The sequence below is a fragment of the Ovis aries genome, chromosome 21 (genome assembly GCF_016772045.2).
Source record: "Ovis aries strain OAR_USU_Benz2616 breed Rambouillet chromosome 21, ARS-UI_Ramb_v3.0, whole genome shotgun sequence".
NCBI classification, from domain to species: Eukaryota; Metazoa; Chordata; class Mammalia; order Artiodactyla; family Bovidae; genus Ovis; species Ovis aries.
The window spans coordinates 40825758-40843888 of NC_056074.1; the positions used below are offsets into that span (position 1 = coordinate 40825758).

Here is an 18131-nt window from a genome sequence, read left to right on the forward strand (position 1 = left end):
CGGAGAACCTGCGACCTGTTCTCCCATCCCCGCCCGGTTCAGGAGAGTAATGAAGCCAACTATAGGTGTCAACACTTATTTATTTACACATTGTAATCGGTAGGCAAATTACCCAGCCCAGCCTATTCAAGGGTACAGATCTCAGACTATTAACACACAGAACCTATCAGACCTTTCCCTTCTCCAGAGCCCCCGGGACGGAGGCCTAGACGACCAGGAAGCTGCCGAAAACCTAAGAACTAAATTCAACGCCTTCATCTGATTTCTTTCCAAAACGCCCCTTTTGTTAAGTACTGACTTCTCAGCTCTGCCCCATTCATACTTTTTTGCTCTCCTACTGTCCACCCACCCAAGATTGTTAATAATAATAACAATAATAACAATAATAATACTGTAATAATATTAATAATACTTCACATTTGTACGAAGCTTACAGTGTGTTTTCACATATAGCATCTCCTCTGAGCCTCCCAACAGTTCTGTGAGGTAGGTATTTCTCACCTCCCTTTTACAGACGGGGTAACTGAAGCTCAGGGAGAGAACGGGATTTGCTCAAGGCCACACAACTAGTTAGTGGTTAAGCTAGGACTTGACCCCAGCACCCCATATTCAAGTCCAGTGTTCAAACACCACAGCCACCACTGTAAAGTGGAGTGACATTTCTTACCCCAGTCAGGCCTGAGGGGCGGCCTAAGGAGGGAGGGGTCTGAGACTTCTCAGACAAGGTGAGGGAAGGGCTCAGCAGTGACGCGGGGAGTCAGGGTACTTGGCCTTCAACTCCTGTTTGAACTGACGGTAAAGGATCTTATTGTGCTGATTTTCAGCCTCCTTTTGGGGATGGAATTTCAAAACTTCTTTGAAGCCTTTATGAACCAGGAAACCTTCATTCAGCACCTCGAAATCGAATCCTGCCACGTGCAGCTCACAGGCCTGTGGAGGGAGAGACGGATCAGCAAAGTGTGATGACATTCCTAGAGCAGAGACTGACATCCCGGCTTGCTCTAGCATTCCTAGTCCTCTGGAGGCACCCTGGATCTTCCAACCATTCAACTACTTCCTGAACTATGATCCTCCCTGCCTCACTGACTCTTTTCCATCCAGACCTCCCTGACTCCCCCATCCCTCCTGCCCCATTTCCCCTTCCCTCTCCCTTAAGAGCACCTGGCTGATACGATTGAAGCCATACTGCCGAAAGCGCTCGTCGAAGGTGGGCACCTTGCCTCCAGCTACGTAGAATGGCTCCCAGGGATCTTGCCAGGGCACCACGTAGGCAGGCCTCAGCAAGGTCTCTTCTGGCAGGTTGACCCAGCGGGAGTAGTTGGTGGGCGCCTGGCAGGGGGTGCAGAGCCCATAATAGAAGGGCCGCACCTCGCCCACCTGGTAGAGCTGCAGCAGCTCGTTTTTGTTCATGGGCATGCGGCGAGCTCGACGGATCTCAAAGGCAGGCACCACCAGTGCTGTGCCCGCCCACTGCTTGCTCTGATCCAGCATTTCCCGCAGGCTTCTCCACAGCCCCTCGCTGGGCACCATGTCCACGTCGATTACCAAGGCATAGTTGGCCCCCTCACGAGCCAGATTCCTCAGCAGGTTATTGGGGTAGGAGACGTTGGTGCCCAGCGCGTAATTGACCCCGGGCTGGGCCACCCTGGCCAGCTTGTCAAAGACCTCCTGGCAGGAACGCAACAGGGCAAACTCCCCTGGCTCCCGGGGGTCGGGAACGGCGGCCTCGTAGCGTGAGGGGCACACAAGGTGCATGGCGACCCTGGCGCGCATATCGGGGCAGTGGCTGCTCAGCGCATAGGTCAGCACCGTGGCCAGCTGCGCCTCTTCCTTGGTGGCGGCGAACACCGACACCGACAGAGGGCCCTCCCAGCGCTCCAACAGGCCCGACAGGTGCAGCAGGTTGTCCACACTGGCGTGAGTGGCCAGGATCACATCGTTGGGGTCCATGGTGGTCTTTAGTAGGCCCCTGTAGACGCGGTAGTCGCCGCTGGCATCCAGGACGCCTCCGGAGGCCAGCGCGGTGCGAAGCTGCGCCTTGACTTGATCCACCGACCGCGGGGACGGGGGAAAGAACTCGAAATATTGGTCTTGCTCCTCTTGCCCATGCAGCCCGGACAGCAGCGACAGGTAGAGCAGCTGCAGCATAGCCACCAGCATGAGCGCGGCCAGCAGCAGCTGGTAGAAGGCACATCGGATGGCGTAGGACATCTGCATGGCTCTCGGGGTTCGGGGCGCGCAGCAGGGACCACCGGGCCGCAGCCTCTGCCAGCCTCTGCAAGCCCGGATTTACCGCAGCCTGCCGAGCGCGGCCGAAGCGAGCCGAGGCGAACCGAGCCCCGCGCGCAGCCCCGCCCACCTGGCCGCCTGCGCTGGCCTCCGGCGAGCCAGCTCGCCCCCTGCTCCCCGGGAGGAGTTACTGCAGCCTCGGTCCTCGCCGCGCGCTTTGCAAACGCTGGAAACTGCCCGCCACCGCGCCTGCTGTGTTCCGGGGGACCTGCACCCCCTTTTCTGGGTTACTGCGCGACCTCCTGGACTAAGTGCGTCCTGAGACCTTGGTTCTCTCGCCCCAGAATCAGGGAGCGGAAACTGTGACCGAACTTGACTGCAGAATGGTGAAGGATGGCGCGGTTCCTGGCGGCGGCAGGCGGAAAGGAACACAAAAGCCCCTTTCTGTCCGTCGCCTCTTTCTCTGAGTTTTATCAGGTCTGTATTGAGGAATGGCTGCAGGGGGTCCCGGAACACTCCGGGATGAGAGATAAGGGCATGTGGAAGAACTTGCCCTACGTAGGACGAGGTGGCCGAGTGGTTAAGGCGATGGACTGCTAATCCATTGTGCTTTGCACGCGTGGGTTCGAATCCCATCCTCGTCGTTCGTGTTTTACGCTGGAGATGATTCTTAATTTTCACATCCTGGTGTCTGGGGCAGTGGGTTGAAGAGAACTGAACTGCGAATGGGGCACAATTCAGTTTACGCCGGGTCTCCTTTCTGTGTTCAACGTGCAGCTCCGGCAGGTTCATACTCCAAGTATGTGGAGCTAGTGGGAGGAAGTCGGAGCTGTGCTTTTCCTTCGCCATAGAAAGAGGGCCAAGGGTTTGGTGGCAGCAAAAAACCAGAGCCAGAATTCTGATCAATGCAAATTGGGGTCCAAGAACTAGAGACGACCCCCTGGAGGAGCTGCTGGTGTAGAACTGGTGACAGTGGAGGCGATGTTGCTGCTAAGTCGCTTCAGTCGTGTCCGACTCTGTGCGACCCCATAGACGGCAGCCCACCAGGCAGCCCCGTCCCTGGGATTCTCTAGGCAAGAACACTGGAGTGGGTTGCCATTTCCTTCTCCAATGCATGAAAGTGAAAAGTAAAAGTGAAGTCGCTCAGTCGTGCCCGACTCTTAGCGACCCCATGGACTGCAGCCTGCCGGTCTCCTCCATCCATGGGATTTTCCAGGCAAGAGTACTGGAGTGGGTTGCCATTTAAATTATTCAGCGCACTGATTCCCCTTCCTCCAGCACTTCTCTCTGGGCAGAGACTTTGCATGTGTCCACACACCTGCTGCCCTCCCTCACACACACAACCACACACGCTTAACACCAGTCAGTGTACACAGAAGGCGCTTAATAAGTGTTTCTGGAATGATTGACCCATGGACTCTATAAGAGGAGGAGAGGCTGTGCAGATGCCAATTACCTCCATCGGTAGTGTATTCCAGCGCCGTGAATCTTCGGAAGGAGCTTTCAGTCGTCCCAGGGAGGGCCTGGAATGTCGGTTTAAGGTGTTTGCCTGCTGCTCCACAGGCAGTAGGGAACCAAGGTTGTTGAGTTAGGAAGTGATCAGGAGCAGGAGACCTTTATTTTGAGGCCCCAGCTTGTGGAATCTGAAGCTGTCTCCTGGAAGGTAGTGTCAGAATTGAGTTGCATCTGTAGGACGCTGAGCTGGTGTCAGAGAATTGCTTGATGGGGCGGGGCGGGGTGGGAGGGGGGAAGGATAGAATAATTTATGTCCAAATGGTATGTATACCCGGGAGAATGAAATGGAAACCCACTCCAGTATTCTCGTCTGGAAAATCGGAGCCTAGTGGGCTATAGTCCAAAGGGTCGAAAGAGTCAGAGGTGAGCAACTGACCACATAAACACACACAGTGAAGACCCAGACATAGAGAACAGACTTGATGCAGTGTGGGAAGGAAAGGGTGGGACAAATTGAGAAAGTAGCACGGAAACGTATAAATTACCATATGTAAAATAGATAGCTAGTGGAAATTTGCTGTATGATGCAGGGAGCTCAAATCAGGTCCTCTGTGACAACCTAGAGGGATGGGGTGGGGTGGGGTGGGGTGGGGTGGGAGGTGGAAGGGGAGCTCAGAGGGAGGGAACATATGTATACCTATGGCTGATTCATGTTGATGTATGGCAGAAACCAACACAATATTGTAAATGAATTATCTGCCAATTAAAAATTTTTTTAAGTAAGGAAAATTTAAAAAGTGTATGTATAGAAGTAAACTGAATTTTGTGTATTGTCCTTGAGCCCTGCAACTTTGCTGTTTGTTTATTTAATAGTGTGTGTGTGTGTGTGTGTGTGTATTCTTTAGGATTTTCTGTATGTGTGTATATCATTTATGATTGCGGATAGTTTTACTTCTTCCTTCTCAATTTGGGTGCCTTTTATTTCTCTTTCTTGCCCAATTGCTCTGGCTAGAACTTCTAGTACAAAGTTGAACAGATGAAATGGTGAAAAGTAGGCATCCTTGTCTTTTTCCTGATCTCAGGGAGACTTCACTCTTTCACAGTTAAGCATGACATTAGTTGTAGACTTGTCATAAACGCTTTTTCAGATTGAGAAAGTTCTTGTTTATGCCTTGTTTGTTGAGCATTTCTATCTTTCATTAGTGCTTTTTAATATACTGTCTAGGTCGGTCATAACTTTTCTTCTAAAGAGTAAGCCTCTTAATTTCATGGCTGCAGTCATCATCTGCTGTAAGTTTGGAGCCCAAGAAAATAAAGTCTCTCACTCCTTCCATTGTTTCCCCGTCTATTTGCCATGAAGTCGTGGGACCAGATGCCATAATCTTCGTTTTTTGAATGTTGAGTTTTAAGGGAGCTCTTTCATTTTCCTCTTTCACTTTCATCAAGAGGCTCTTCAGTTCCTCTTCCCTTTCTGCCATAAGGGTGGTGTCATCTGCGTATCTGAGGTTATTGATATTTCTCCCAGCACTCTCGATTCCAGCTTGTGCTTCCTCCAGTTTGGCATTCCCCATGATGTACTCTGCATATAAGTTAAATAAGCAGGGTGACAATATACAGCCTTGACATACTCTTTTCCCGATTTGGAACCAGTATGTTGTTCCATGTCCAGTTCTAACTGTGGCTTCTTGACCTGCATACAGATTTCTCTGGAGGCAGGTAAGGAGGTCTGGTATTCCCATCTCTTTCAGAATTTTCCACAGTTTATTGTGATCCACACAGTCAGAGGCTTTGGCATAGTCAATAATGCAGAAGTAGATGGAACTCTCTTACTTTTTCGATGATCCAATACATATTGGCAATTTGATCTCTGGTTCCTCTGCCTTTTCTAAATCCAGCTTGAACATCTGGAAGTTCTTGGTTCATGTACTATTGAAGCCTAGCTTGGAGAATTTTGAGCATCACTTTGGTAGCGTGTGAGATGAGTATAATTGTGTGGTAGTTTGAACATTCTTTGGTATTGGTTTTCTTTGGGATTGGAATGAAAACTGATCTTTTCCAGTCCTGTGGCCACTGCTGAGTTTTCCAAATTTGCTGACATATTGAGTATGCCAGCACTTTAATAGCATCATCTTTTAGGATTTGAAATAGCTCAGCTTAAATTCCATCACCTCTGCTAGCTTTGTTCATAGTGATGCTTCCCAAGGCCACTTGACTTCGCATTCCAGGATGTCTGGCTCTAGGCCAGTGATCACACCATCGTGTTTATCTGGGTCATTAATGTTATGCACCGAGCCCGTATCTCCGAACCGACTGAGAGAGCAAGTCCACCACAGTAATGCAAAGGCAAGAAGGGAGTTTATTTCTAGCACGCTAGGGCCCAAGTCTCATCCAGCACAGTGGAATCCGACAAGAGCCCCAAACAAAGGAGTATGGCGGCTTATATACAGGCAGTTCTTTGTCTCAGTTACAGGAGTAGCTGGTGTTACATGATTGGCCAGGCAGGATGAGCACATGTCCTGTCTCTTTCTGGTAAACGTGACTCAGGTCCTAGAGCCCGTCGTTTGGTCCCTAACATTCCCCTCTGTCCTTAGATCATATAGAGGAATCTTTCTCTTGGTCCTGGGACACAGTTTGATATTGTTGCCGAAGCACAAACAGCTGTACTGTATTTATGCGTTTTTTTACAAAGGCTACAAGTCTATTGATAATACATGGGCCAAAGGTAAGCATCAGTAGAAGTACTAGCAGGGGTCCCAGCAAGGTGGAGATTAGGGTGGTCAACCAAGGGGATTGTTGAAACCAAGACTCAAACCATCTTTGTTGAGCCTCATGTTTTCGTTTACGTTGGGCTAGTCCCTCTCTTACTTTGGCCATAGATTTTCTAACTATTTTTGTGTGATCAGCATAAAAACAACGCTCTTTTCCTAGGGCAGCACAGAGTCCCCCCTGTTGCAGAAAGAGCAGATCTAATCCTCTTCTGTTTTGCAGAACTACTTTAGATAGGAAAGTTAAAGACGATTCTAAATGACTAATAGATTGCTCTATACGGGTGATGTCCTCATCTATGGCCGCTCTCAGGGAGTTAAATCCTTGGCTTTGCAGGGACAAAGCTGTTATTCCTGTTCCGGCCCAGGCTATTTCAAGACCAAACATAGTTGCTATGGTTATGGCAGTAAGAGGTTCCCTCTTGACTTTGTAAGTTCTTTCTTGAGGATTTAGGGTCAATTTTGGGGCCCAGTAATCATATATTGTTTCCTCTGGTCGGTACAGAATCTTTGGCACGACTGCTACCATAACACAGAATTCTTCTTTGGGATCAAAGATTGAGCTGTGTAAGCATGGAGTCAGCCCCGTGTGTGAACAGACCCACCATCCTCCCATCCATGGTATTAGCCACCTGGCTATGGGCAAGTCTGTAGGCTCAACGACATGCGCACACAGTGGAGACCTCTCTGATAATACCTTGCCCATACATAACCCTTTTTTCCATACCTCTCTCATTGTAAGGCCTACTTTTCGGTCTCCCCATTGACACTGAGGAGGATCGGTGCCGTTGGCCAGGTCTTAAGAGGCGTTGAGGCCTACTGCCTCGTAATAAGGGGGAATTAAGTTGTAACATAACCAACAGGATTTAGTTGCCTCAGGATGGGTTTGATTTAAGGTAGCATAAGCTGCCTTTACTAATTTTCATAGTGGATCTGTTTGTCCGAGTTTAGTAAGGGGGCCCGCCTCTGGGTCTTTTGTTGGTCCCTGGGATGTAGGTAGGGAGTTTGTCGGGTAGATAGTTGCATGGACCTGTTCAACGGGGTTTGGACCGATGCTATACATTTGTACCAGTTCTAAAACTTGACTCACAACAATGATCTCATTATAATACTCCCGGTATGGGAACCCGTCAGTTCTGGTCTGAAGCCCCCATGATATCCCGTTGACCCAGGCCTTTTTTTTTTTCGCTTTGTCAATGTTAAACCTTATTTTTACCTGGGCAAAGTTATGATCCTTTTCTCAATCGGAGTATGGAGGTACGGGTCCTACAAATGAGAAGTTAAGCAAGTCCCGATTTCCTACATCCCACCGTCTATACCCTGGAGTCTCCGACCCATCATTGGAAGTTACGCAGTCCCAAGATTTACCATAAGAGTCCTGTATCCCCCCCACAGCTCTTCCAGTTATGCCTGGGCGCACCTGGACATGCCCAGAATGCATGATTCTGGAGCTTGCCCCTCTTCCAGGGTACATTTACCACCGGCTTAAGGTCAAAGTATAAGTCTGGCCACCAGGTATTTGGTGGATGTATTGTGGTGGTGGAGTTAAGCATCTCACGTGTTAGTCCATTTTTCAGTTTCCAGGTGATTCTGACAGGTTGGTGCGGGTTCACGCTGGCAGCTTCAGAGCAGAGTAACATGGTCATCCATAAGATGGTCCACACGAGTTGTCTTGGTCCTGTCGACGACGCTGGAGCTTCAGCCTCAGGGGGTTGGACGGGTGCAGAGACGTTTTCCATTCTTTTTTAGCGTCTTCCTGCTCTGCTGAAGTAGCTGGGCGTACGTGGTTGCAATGCACCCAAGGCCCGATACCGTCGACCTTTAGGGCAGTTGGGGTGGTTAAGAAGAGCAACATAAGGACTCTTTCATTTGGGTTCTAGTGCCTTGGTTTGGTGCCTTTTGACCCATACCCAATCTCCTGGGCCTATGTCATGTGAGGGAATAGTTCCCTTATTTTGACCCACATGTATTTTCCGGAGCAGTTTCCAGACACGAGAGTGCACCTTGCTTAAGGCCATCAAGGCCTCTTGGAATTGTCCCAATGTGGGAAGCGGTAGTTTTTTTCTTCAAATATTGGACATACAGCGGGAGGTCTCCCATACAGAATTTTAACTGGGGTCAGATTAAGTTGATAAGGAGTATTACCTGCACGGAAGAGGGCGAAAGGAAGGAGGGTCACCCAGTTCCCGCCAATCTCTATAGCCAATTTAAAGTTTTTTTTTAGGGTCTGAATTATTCTTTTTACTTGCCCTGAGCTCTGTGGACTGTATTTACAATGTAACTTCCATTTAGTCCCCAGGGCTAGGGCAAGGCTCTGAACTATTTGACTCACAAAAGCAGGTCCATTATCAGAGCCGATGGTCACCGGCAGGCCAAACCTGGGAACTATTTTTTTTAAATCTTTTTCGCCACTATCATCGTGGTTTCTCCCTTTGTAGGAAAAGCCTCCACCCACCCTGAGAAGGTATCCACCAACACTAACAAGTACCGGTAACCATACTTGCCTGGGTTACCTCGGTGAAATCTATTTCCCAGCGTTGCCCTGGTCCTTCTCCCCAATACCTCAGTCCTGCATGTTGTCCTTTTCCTGGCCTCATCTGTTGACACGCCTTACAAGCATGCACTATGTTCTTTACAGTTGTCTGGTGCCGGGGAGATCGCAGGCGCGCAGTTTGAAAGAGCATCAGAGTTTTCTTTTTTCCCAGATGAGTAGACAAGTGTAAATGTTCACATAGTTGCCGTCCCAACTGAGCAGGGAGTATCAAGTAGCCGTCTGAGTCTCGGTACCATCCATCTTCACCTTTTTGAAGGTTGGTGTAAGCAAGGTCTGTGGATGAATACTCAAGGGTTGGGGGCAGAGTTCCCATACCTGGAGGTGGAAGTCCGATCGCCAACACAGGGGTGATGAAATCTTCATCAGCTACTTTTTGAGCTGCCAGGTCTGCGGCACGATTCCCTCGTGCCGTAGGGCTGTCACCCTTCTGATGTCCAGGTACGTGTACTATTGACACAGCCCGAGGCATCTGTACAGCCTCTAAAAGTCTATGGATTTCAGGCAAATTTTTAATTTTTTTTTTCAGCTGTCAAAAACCCCCGTTCCCGATATATTGGGCCCTGGATGTGTACCGTGCCAAAAGCATAGCGACTGTCAGTGGAAATAGTTATTTTTTTTCTTTTGGCTCTCTCTAATGCTTGAATCAGGGCAATTAACTCTGCCTTTTGTGCTGAGGTATCCGGGGGAAGGGCCTCTGCCCATATCGTCTGTCCAGAGTCATCTACTACTGCGGCTCCCACCCGTCTCTGTCCATCTTTTACATAACTGCTGCCATCTGTGAACCATTTTAGCTCACTGTTATCCAGTGGAGTATCGGTTAAGTCCTTTTGTATTGTTGTTACCCCGGCCAGTATCTCTTCACAATCATGGAGGGGGCTATTTTTCTCCAGATTGGGCAAAAGAGTGGCCAGATTTAGAGTGCAGGGCGTTTGGAAATGAATCCATGGGGTGTCAAGTAGCAAGGCCTGGTAGTGCATCAAGCGGGCATTAGAAATGCATTTACCTGGGGGTTGCTTTAAAACTCTCTCTATGGCATGAAGAGTGTAGACCAAGAGTCTCTGTCCATAAGTCAGTTTATCAGCATCGTGGACTAAGAGCGCGGTGGCCGTGATGATACAGAGGCAAAGTGGCCATCCAGCTGCCACTGGGTCCAGTCTCTTGGAAAGGTAAGCTACAGGTCGCTTCCGTGGTCCCATCTCTGTGTTAGTACCCCTTTTTCTATCTCCCGCTTTTCATCTACAAATAATTGGATCAGGGAGGGCAAGGGCAGGAGCTTCTAGCAAGGCTCGCCTGAGCTCTTGGAAGGCCTCTTTCATTGGCTCAGTCCATTTCCAGTCCTTATTTTTTTTGGTCCCTTCATATAGGGGCCTGACCTTTTCTGCAAACCCCAAGATCCATAACTGGCAATATCCCACAGTTCCCAGAAATTCTCTCACTTGTCTAGGGTTAGCCGGCTCAGGGATCTGGAGGATGGTTTCTTTCATAGCCTGTGTTAGCCACCTCTGGCCCTGTTTTATCTTATAACCGAGGTATGTAACCTCTTGCTTGGCAATCTGGGCCTTTTTGGCACTGGCCCTGTAACCTAAAGTCCCCAAGGTTTGGAGAAGGTCACCTGTTGCCTCTTGGCACTCTTTCTCTGTAGCCGCTGCCAGCATAAGGTCATCAACATATTGTAATAAAACAATGGTAGGGTGTTCAACCCGATACTCGTGGAGGTCTTCGTCCAGGGCCTCATTAAATAACGTGGGCGAATTTTTGAAACCCTGTGGTAAGCGAGTCCATGTCAGCTGCACAGGGGTCTGACCACCGTCTTCCTGCCATTCAAAGGCAAAGATCTCTTGGCTTGCAGGGGCAAGAGGCAAACTGAAAAAGGCATCTTTTAAATCTAAAATAGTATACCAAATGTAGTTTGGAGGCAAGTTGCTTAGCAATGTATATAAGGGTTAGGAACTGTAGGATGAATATCACTCACCCGTTTGTTGACTTCTCGTAGATCTTGAACCGGTCTAAAATCAGTTCCCCCAGGCTTTTTTACAGGCAACAGGGGAGTGTTCCATGGGGACTGGCACCTTTTCAGGACCCCAGCGTCTATGCGGCATTGTATATGAGGAGTAATTCCTTGTTGAGCCTCTAGACTCATGGGATACTGCCGTACCCTCACCGGGGAAGCACTGGCTTTCAGTTCCACAATGATAGGGGGCCTCTGTTTGGCCAGTCCCATTCTTGCTGTTTTAGCCCAGGCCTGAGGGTATCTTTGAACCCATGGCTGTACTTCACGACTTATTGTCGCTGGGGCCTCTGGCAAGTAGAGTCTATATTCATCTTTTAATGCCAGAGACAGGACCTGAAGAGGATGCCCAGTCCCATCTAGAACCGACACTTGTCCATGGTCGAAATGAATTTGGGCATTCACTTTAGACAGTAAATCCCTTCTCAACAAGGGCGCTGGACACTCAGGTATCACCAGAAAAGAATGGGTCACCTGGTGGGCCCCCAAGTTCACATGCCGTTTTGTAGTCTATCCATATTGTTTAGTCCCGGTTGCTCCCTGCACCCAGCTACTTTTTTTAGACATGGGTCCATCTTTTTGGTTTAAGACTGAATATGGGCTCCCGTGTCCACCATGAAGCCAACTGGTTTCCCCTCCACATTTATAGCTACCCAGGACTCGGGGAGGGGCTTCGAGCCCTGACCCCCTAGTCGCTATCCTCACCTGCGTAGAGGATATGACTGTCTGGAGAGGGAGTCTCGTTCTTGGGATTCTTGGGCCCCTCTTTTAGATTTTTTTTGGGGGCATTTATCTTTCCAATGTCCAAACTTTTTACAAAACGCACATTGGTTTTTCTCAGGCTTACGCCTTGTCGTTTTTTTTTTTTTTTTTTTTTTTTCAGTTTTTGAGTCCAATTTTTTCCCTTTTTGGAAGCTGTTTTTGTTTTCAACCCCAGCAAATAATATCTGGGCCAGTTCTTTTTGATTTTTATGGTTTTCTTCAGCTCTAAATTCTCTTTTTTCTCTTTTAATGCGGTCCTCTCTCTCTTCTGGGGGTCTCTCTATGATTAAAAACCCTCTCGGCTGCCCTCACTAGATCTTGTAAGGATTGTTCACTTAACCTCTCTATCTTTTGTAACTTTTTTTTAATATCGGGGGCTGCTTGATTTACAAATGCTAACATAACTGCAGCTCGTGACTCATCTGCGTGTGGGTCCATAGGGGCATACTGTCTAAAAGCTTTCATTATCCTTTCAAGGAAGGCTGCTGGGCTCTCATTTGGCTCCTGCCTCACTGAATTTATTTTGGCCAAATAAGTTGGCTTCCTGGCGGCCGCTCTAAGGCCGGCCATAAGAGTCTGGAGGTACACTCGGAGACGCTCCATACCTTTAGCGCGCTTGAAGTCCCAGCAGGGCCTTGTCAGGGGAAATCCCTCATCAATCAGGTTAGGCTGCGCAGTGGGTCTGAGTTTTCCAGTTGTAAAGATCACTGGTGGAAAAGGGCCAGTACTGGTGTGTCCGTTCTCCGTCTGCTCGGGCAGGCCCCGCCTGAACTGGAAATGCCTGGACTGTGGAGGAGGGCCTTCCGGTTTTTTTTTTTTTTCGCCATATTGGTGATGCCCCTGGTTTTTTCCCGAGTCCCTTGGGTGGGGCCTCCTTCCCCGGCTGGGGCCGAAGGCTCGGTGTCCCTTTGTGTCCCTCCAGAAGAGACCTGAGGAACCTGCGGGGGCAGAAGTGGATCCGCATAGGGGGGCGGGGAGAGTTCGGTCTCCAGGTCAAGTAAATTGGGGTATAGTGAGGATTCCTAGAATACCGGTTTCACCCGGTTGCTGCGCTTTTTTTTGGTCTTCTTTCTCTTTGGATGCTTCAACGACTAGTACCTGAAGAGGGAAGGGAAGTGAGGGGCTGAAAAACAAAAGGTTTTAGCCAGGCTGGGGGGTTTTCCACCAGGTCCTGCCAGACCAAAATGTATGGAGTTTGGTCTGGGTGCCCCGAAGGGTAGGGGGCGAGCGAGCACCTTTTCTCTGACCGCTCAAATAGTAGGCAGGCTGAAGGTGCCTTCCTGTGGCCAGCCGACATCAAAAGCAGGTCACTCGGCAGAACAAAAAGTTACTAACTTGCTTTTCTTCACCAGCAATGATAGATTCTGTGCTCTAGACTTAAAATCAGAGAAGTGGTTAATCATAAGAGATAAAGGAGTAGAAGTTGTTTGTCCCATGATCACAGAAAAGTACACTGGGAGCCAACAGAGCACACAAAGAGCAGCACAGACACCACAAATAGACAAACAGACAACAAACGCAAGGTGGCCACCGACAGTGCACTCAATCTTACCTGCAGGATGTTCACAGAGCCAGCCGCCTCCCCGGCACGATACCGGGCCTCGGCCTTACACCGGACTTAATCCAGTAACCAGAGCCAGCTGCCTCCCCAGCACGATACCGGGCCTCGGCCTTACGCCGGACTTGCCTCTGCACTTTACATCTAGATGCCTCCCCAGTACGATACTGGGCCCCGGACTTAATCTGGGCTTCTGCAACGTTAGCACCTGTGCTCAGAGCTCTTATCTCCTAACGAGGTTACTCCCTTCTACCAGGAGAGTTGTCCTCCCTGGCGGGACAGAGATCCCGGACGAGCCCCCAAATGTTATGCACCGAGCCCGTATCTCCGAACCGACCGAGAGAGCAAGTCCACCACCGTAATGCAAAGGCAAGAAGGGAGCTTATTTCTAGCACGCTAGGGCCCAAGTCTCTTCCAGCACAGTGGAATCCGACAAGAACCCCAAACAAAGGAGTATGGCGGCTTATATACAGGCAGTTCTTTGTCTCAGTTACAGGAGTAGCTGGCGTTACATGATTGGCCAGGCAGGATGAGCACATGTCCTGTCTCTTTCTGGTAAACATGACTCAGGTCCTAGAGCCCGTTGTTTGGTCCCTAACAATTAAGATCTTTTTTGTGTAGTTCTGTGTATTCTTGCCACCTCTTCTTAATATCTTCTGTTTCTGTTAGATCCATGCTTTTTCTGTTCTTTATTGTGCCCACCTTTGCATGAAAGGTTCCCTTGGTATCTCTAATTTTCTTGAGGAGATCTCTAGCCTTTCCCATTGTATTGTTTTCCTCTGTTTCTTTGCATTGATCGCTGAGGGAAGGCTTTCTTTTTTCTTTTTTTTTAAAATTAATTAATTTATTTTAATTGGAGGCTAATTACTTTACAATATGTGGTGGTTTTTGCCATACATCAACTTGAATGGAACATTTCACGAATTTGCGTGTCATCCTTGCTCAGGGGTCATGCTAATCTCTGTATCATTCCAATTTTAGTATATGTGTTGCTGAAGCAAGCACTGAGGAAGGCTTTCTTATTTCTCCTTGCTGTTCTTTGGAACTCTGCATTCAGATGGGTTTATCTTTCCTTTTCTTCTTTGCCTTTAGCTTCTCTTCTTTTCTCAGCTATTTGTAAGGCCTCCTCAGACAACTGTTTTGCCTTTTCCATTTCTTTTTCTTGGGGATGGTCTTAATCACTGCCTCCTGTACAATGTCACGAACCTCCGTCCATAGTTCTTCAGGCACTCTATCAGATCTAATCCCTTGAATCTATTTGTTACTCCCACTGTATAATCATAAAGGATTTGATTTAGGTCATGCCTGAATGGTCTAGTCGTTTTCCCTACTTTTTTCAATTTAAGTTTGAATTTTGCAATAAGGAGTTCATGATCTGAGCCACAGTCAGCTCCCGGTCTTGGTTTTTGCTGACTGTATAGAGCTTCTCCATCTTTTGCTGCAAAGAATACAATCAATCTGATTTTGGTACTAACCATCTGATGATGTCCATGTGTAGAGTCTTCTCTTGTGTTGTTGGGTGTTTGCTATGAGGGTGTTTGCTATGACCAGTGCATTTTCTTGGCAGAACTCTATTAACCTTTCCCCTGCTTCGTTCTGTATGCCAAGGCCAAATTTGCCTGTTACTCCAGGTATCTCTTGACTTCCTACTTTTTCATTCCAGTCCCCTATAATGAAAAGGACATCTTTTGGGGGTGTTAGTTCTAAAAGGTCTTGTAGGTCTTCATAGAACCATTCAAGTTCAGCTTCTTCAGCATTACTGGTTGGGGCATGGACTTGGATTACTGTGATATTGAATGGTTTGCCATGGAAACGAACAGAGATCGTTCTGTCATTTCTGAGATTGCACCCAAGTACTGCGTTTTGGACTCTTGTTGACTATGAGGGTACTCCATTTCTTCTAAGGGATTCTTGCCCACAATAGTAGATATAATGGTCATCAGAGTTAAATTCACCCATTCCAGTCCATTTTAGTTCACTGATTCCTAAAATGTTGATGTTTACTCTTGCCATCTCCTGGTTGACTACTTCCAATTTACCTTGATGCATGGACCTAACAATCCAGGTCCAAAGTTAGGTTCATTCCAATGAACCACCTTCATTCTAGAAAAACTCCCACTTGGTCATGGTGTATAATTCTTTACTGTGTTGCTGGGTTCAGTCTACTAGTGTTTTGTGAGGAATTTTACACCTATATTTATAACGGATTTTGGTTTGTAGTTTTCTTTTCTTGTGATATCTTTATTTAGCTTTGGCATCAGGGTAATGCTGGTCACATACAAAGAGTTAGGAAGTATTCTCCTCTTGTATTTTTTGGAAGAGTTTGAGGGTTGGTATTAATTCTTTAAATGATTGGTAGAATTTGTGTGTGAAGTCCGCTGGTCCTGAAATTTCCTGAGAGGTTTTTGATTACTGATTCAATCTCATGCCTTGATATAGATACATCCAGATTTTGTATTTCTTCTTGAGTTACTTTTGGTAGTTTGTATATTTCTAGGAATTTCATCTAGTTTGTATGTTTCTAAGAATTTCATCTAGTCCATTTCATCTAGGTTTCTCATTTGTTGGCCTACAAGTATTCATAGTATTCTCTTATAATGCTTTTTATTTTTGTACAACCAATAGTAATGACCCCTTTCATTTCTGATTTTAGTAATTTTAAAATCTCTTTTTTTTCTTAAACAACTCAAAAGTGTGTCAATTTTATTGATTGTGTTGAAGAACCAACATTTGGTTTCATTGATTTTTCTCTGTTGTTTTTCTGTCCTCCATTTTGTTCATCTCCTCTCTAATCTTTAGCATCTCCTTCCTTCTGTTAGCTCTGGGTTTAATTTGCCTGAGCTCCTTCCTCCTTTTAATGTAGGCATTGACACCTCTAAGTTTCCTCTCAGCCTGGCTCTTGCTGCATCCCGTAAAATTTAGTGTGTTGTTTTCATTTACATTTGTCTCAAAGCATTTGCTAACTTATCTTTTGATTTCTTTTTTAACCGATTAGTTGTTTAGGGGAATGTCGTTTAATTTCCATGTATTTGTGAATTTTCCAGTTTTCCTATTATTGGTTTCTAGTTTCGTGCCACTGTGAGTGGAAAAGATGCTTTGTGTGATTTTACTCTTTTAAAAGTTATCGCAGCTTTGTTTTGTGGCCTAATATATGATCTCTCCTGGGGAACGTTCCATGTGCACTTGGGAAGAAGGTATATTCTGCTGTTTTTAGGTCAAGTGTTGTGTGTATAGGTCTCTTTGGCCTATTTGGTTCATGTGTGTTCAAGTCCTCTGTTTCCTTGTTGATCTTCTCTCTAGTTGTTCTATCCTTTATTGAAAGTGGAATCTTGAAGTCTCTATTATTGTATAAATGTCTATTTCTCCTTCAATTTTGTCAATTTTTGCTCCATATTTTTTAGGACTTTGTTTTTAGGTATGTATATAATTATTATATCTTCTTGGTGGACTTACTCTTTCATAAATATATAACATCCTTCTTTGTCTCTTGAATGATTTTTGAATTAGTCTTTTTGTTTTTCTGATATTAGCATATCCACCTGAACTGTCGTTTGTTTACGTTTGCACACAATACCTTTTTTCCATCCTTTCACTTTCAATCTGTTTGTGTTTTTGACTCTAAGGTGGTAGAAAGCATGTAGTTGAATCATTAAAAAATCCGTTCCGACAATCTCTGACTCCTTTTTAATAAAATTGATTTATTTCTGGCTGTGTGGGCTTTTCTCTAGTTTACTCAGGCTTCTCATTGTAGTGGCTTCTCCTGTTGCAGAGCACAGCCTCTGGGTGCTCGGGCTTCAGTAGTTGTGGCCCACGGGCTTAGTTGCCCCATGGCAAGTGGAATCTTCCTAGGCCAGGGATCTAACCTGTGTCCCCTTCATTGGCAGGCTGATTCTCAACCACTGGCCAATGCTTTTCACATTAAAAGTCCAATCTCTGACTTTTAATTGGAGAGCCAAATCCATTTACCAAACCAGGAAGTGTCCATCTCATGAAAAGGCGAGCAGCTTGAGGATAAAGACTGGCCTTCCAATGTTTGCGTCCTTCCATGAGCCTGTCTCAGTGCCCGCCACTTAGAGCCCTCTCCAACTGTTTGTGGACACTGGCTGCTTCTAAGGGAAACCGGGCCTGTTGGCAGAGCTGTGTCAGGCTGGGGAGGTGGCAGTGGCTGGGTAGGGGGGTAGTGCTGGGCATCAGCAGAGGGACCAGCAAGGGTAGCCCCTCAGCCCAAGTATTTGTTTCTTTTTTAAAAAGTAGGTTTTATTATTTATTTGACTGCCCTGGGTCCTAGTTGCGGCACACAGGCATTTAGTTGCAGCATGTGGGATCTAGTTTCCTGACCAGGGATCAAACCCAGGTCCCCTGCATTGGGGGCACAGAGTCTTAGCCACTGGGCCACCAGAGAAGTCCTCTTTTATTTTATTTTTTTAAAATTTTCAAGTATTTGTCTCTAACATTAAACCCAGCTGCATCCTGATCTGACGAGAAAGTTGGGCCGAGTATACCGGGGAGGAGGACCGGAAGAAGGAATTCCAGGTTGTAACATCATAAGGGCACCTGAGGGGTGGGTGTTCTCTTTCTGGACCGATCCTCCACTGCTCAGCCCCACCTGGGCTTGCACCAGGTGGCCATGGACCAGCACCATTGGGTTCCCTGGGATGGCTGGGTTTGGCAGGTCTAGGGAGCTTTTGAGTACAACAGACAATAGTCCCTGAAGGTGAAGAAGAGAAGGGGGCCTAGGAATTATTGGGGTCCTGCTCCCACCAGTCCCAGCCAAAGGGTACAGTTAGGCTTAGTGGTCTG

The 18131-nt window shown here is 47.3% G+C and overlaps 2 protein-coding genes and 2 non-coding genes across 4 annotated transcripts; 1 reads left to right on the forward strand and 3 right to left on the reverse strand.

Annotated features, from left to right (window-relative positions):
* Positions 1-62: 62 nt before the first annotated feature.
* On the reverse strand, positions 63-2301 carry B4GAT1 (beta-1,4-glucuronyltransferase 1). Its single transcript, XM_012102155.5, has 2 exons — positions 1162-2301; positions 63-930 (listed from the first exon to the last, which is right to left on the reverse strand). Exons 1-2 carry the CDS (start codon positions 2215-2217, stop codon positions 739-741), a joined length of 1248 nt encoding a protein of 415 aa, XP_011957545.3. The 5' UTR covers positions 2218-2301; the 3' UTR covers positions 63-738.
* A 490-nt stretch (positions 2302-2791) lies between these two features.
* On the forward strand, positions 2792-2873 carry TRNAS-GCU (transfer RNA serine (anticodon GCU)). The gene has a single exon. It is a non-coding gene; the product is annotated as a tRNA-Ser (tRNA).
* A 3147-nt stretch (positions 2874-6020) lies between these two features.
* LOC132658361 (uncharacterized) lies at positions 6021-17973 on the reverse strand. The gene is made up of 4 exons (XM_060404188.1): positions 17886-17973; positions 12379-12759; positions 10976-11091; positions 6021-10766 (listed from the first exon to the last, which is right to left on the reverse strand). Exons 1-4 carry the CDS (start codon positions 17971-17973, stop codon positions 10236-10238), a joined length of 1116 nt encoding a protein of 371 aa, XP_060260171.1. The 3' UTR covers positions 6021-10235.
* LOC114110189 (U6 spliceosomal RNA) lies at positions 14233-14336 on the reverse strand. The gene has a single exon (XR_003586516.2). It is a non-coding gene; the product is annotated as a U6 spliceosomal RNA (small nuclear RNA).
* Positions 17974-18131: the final 158 nt, after the last annotated feature.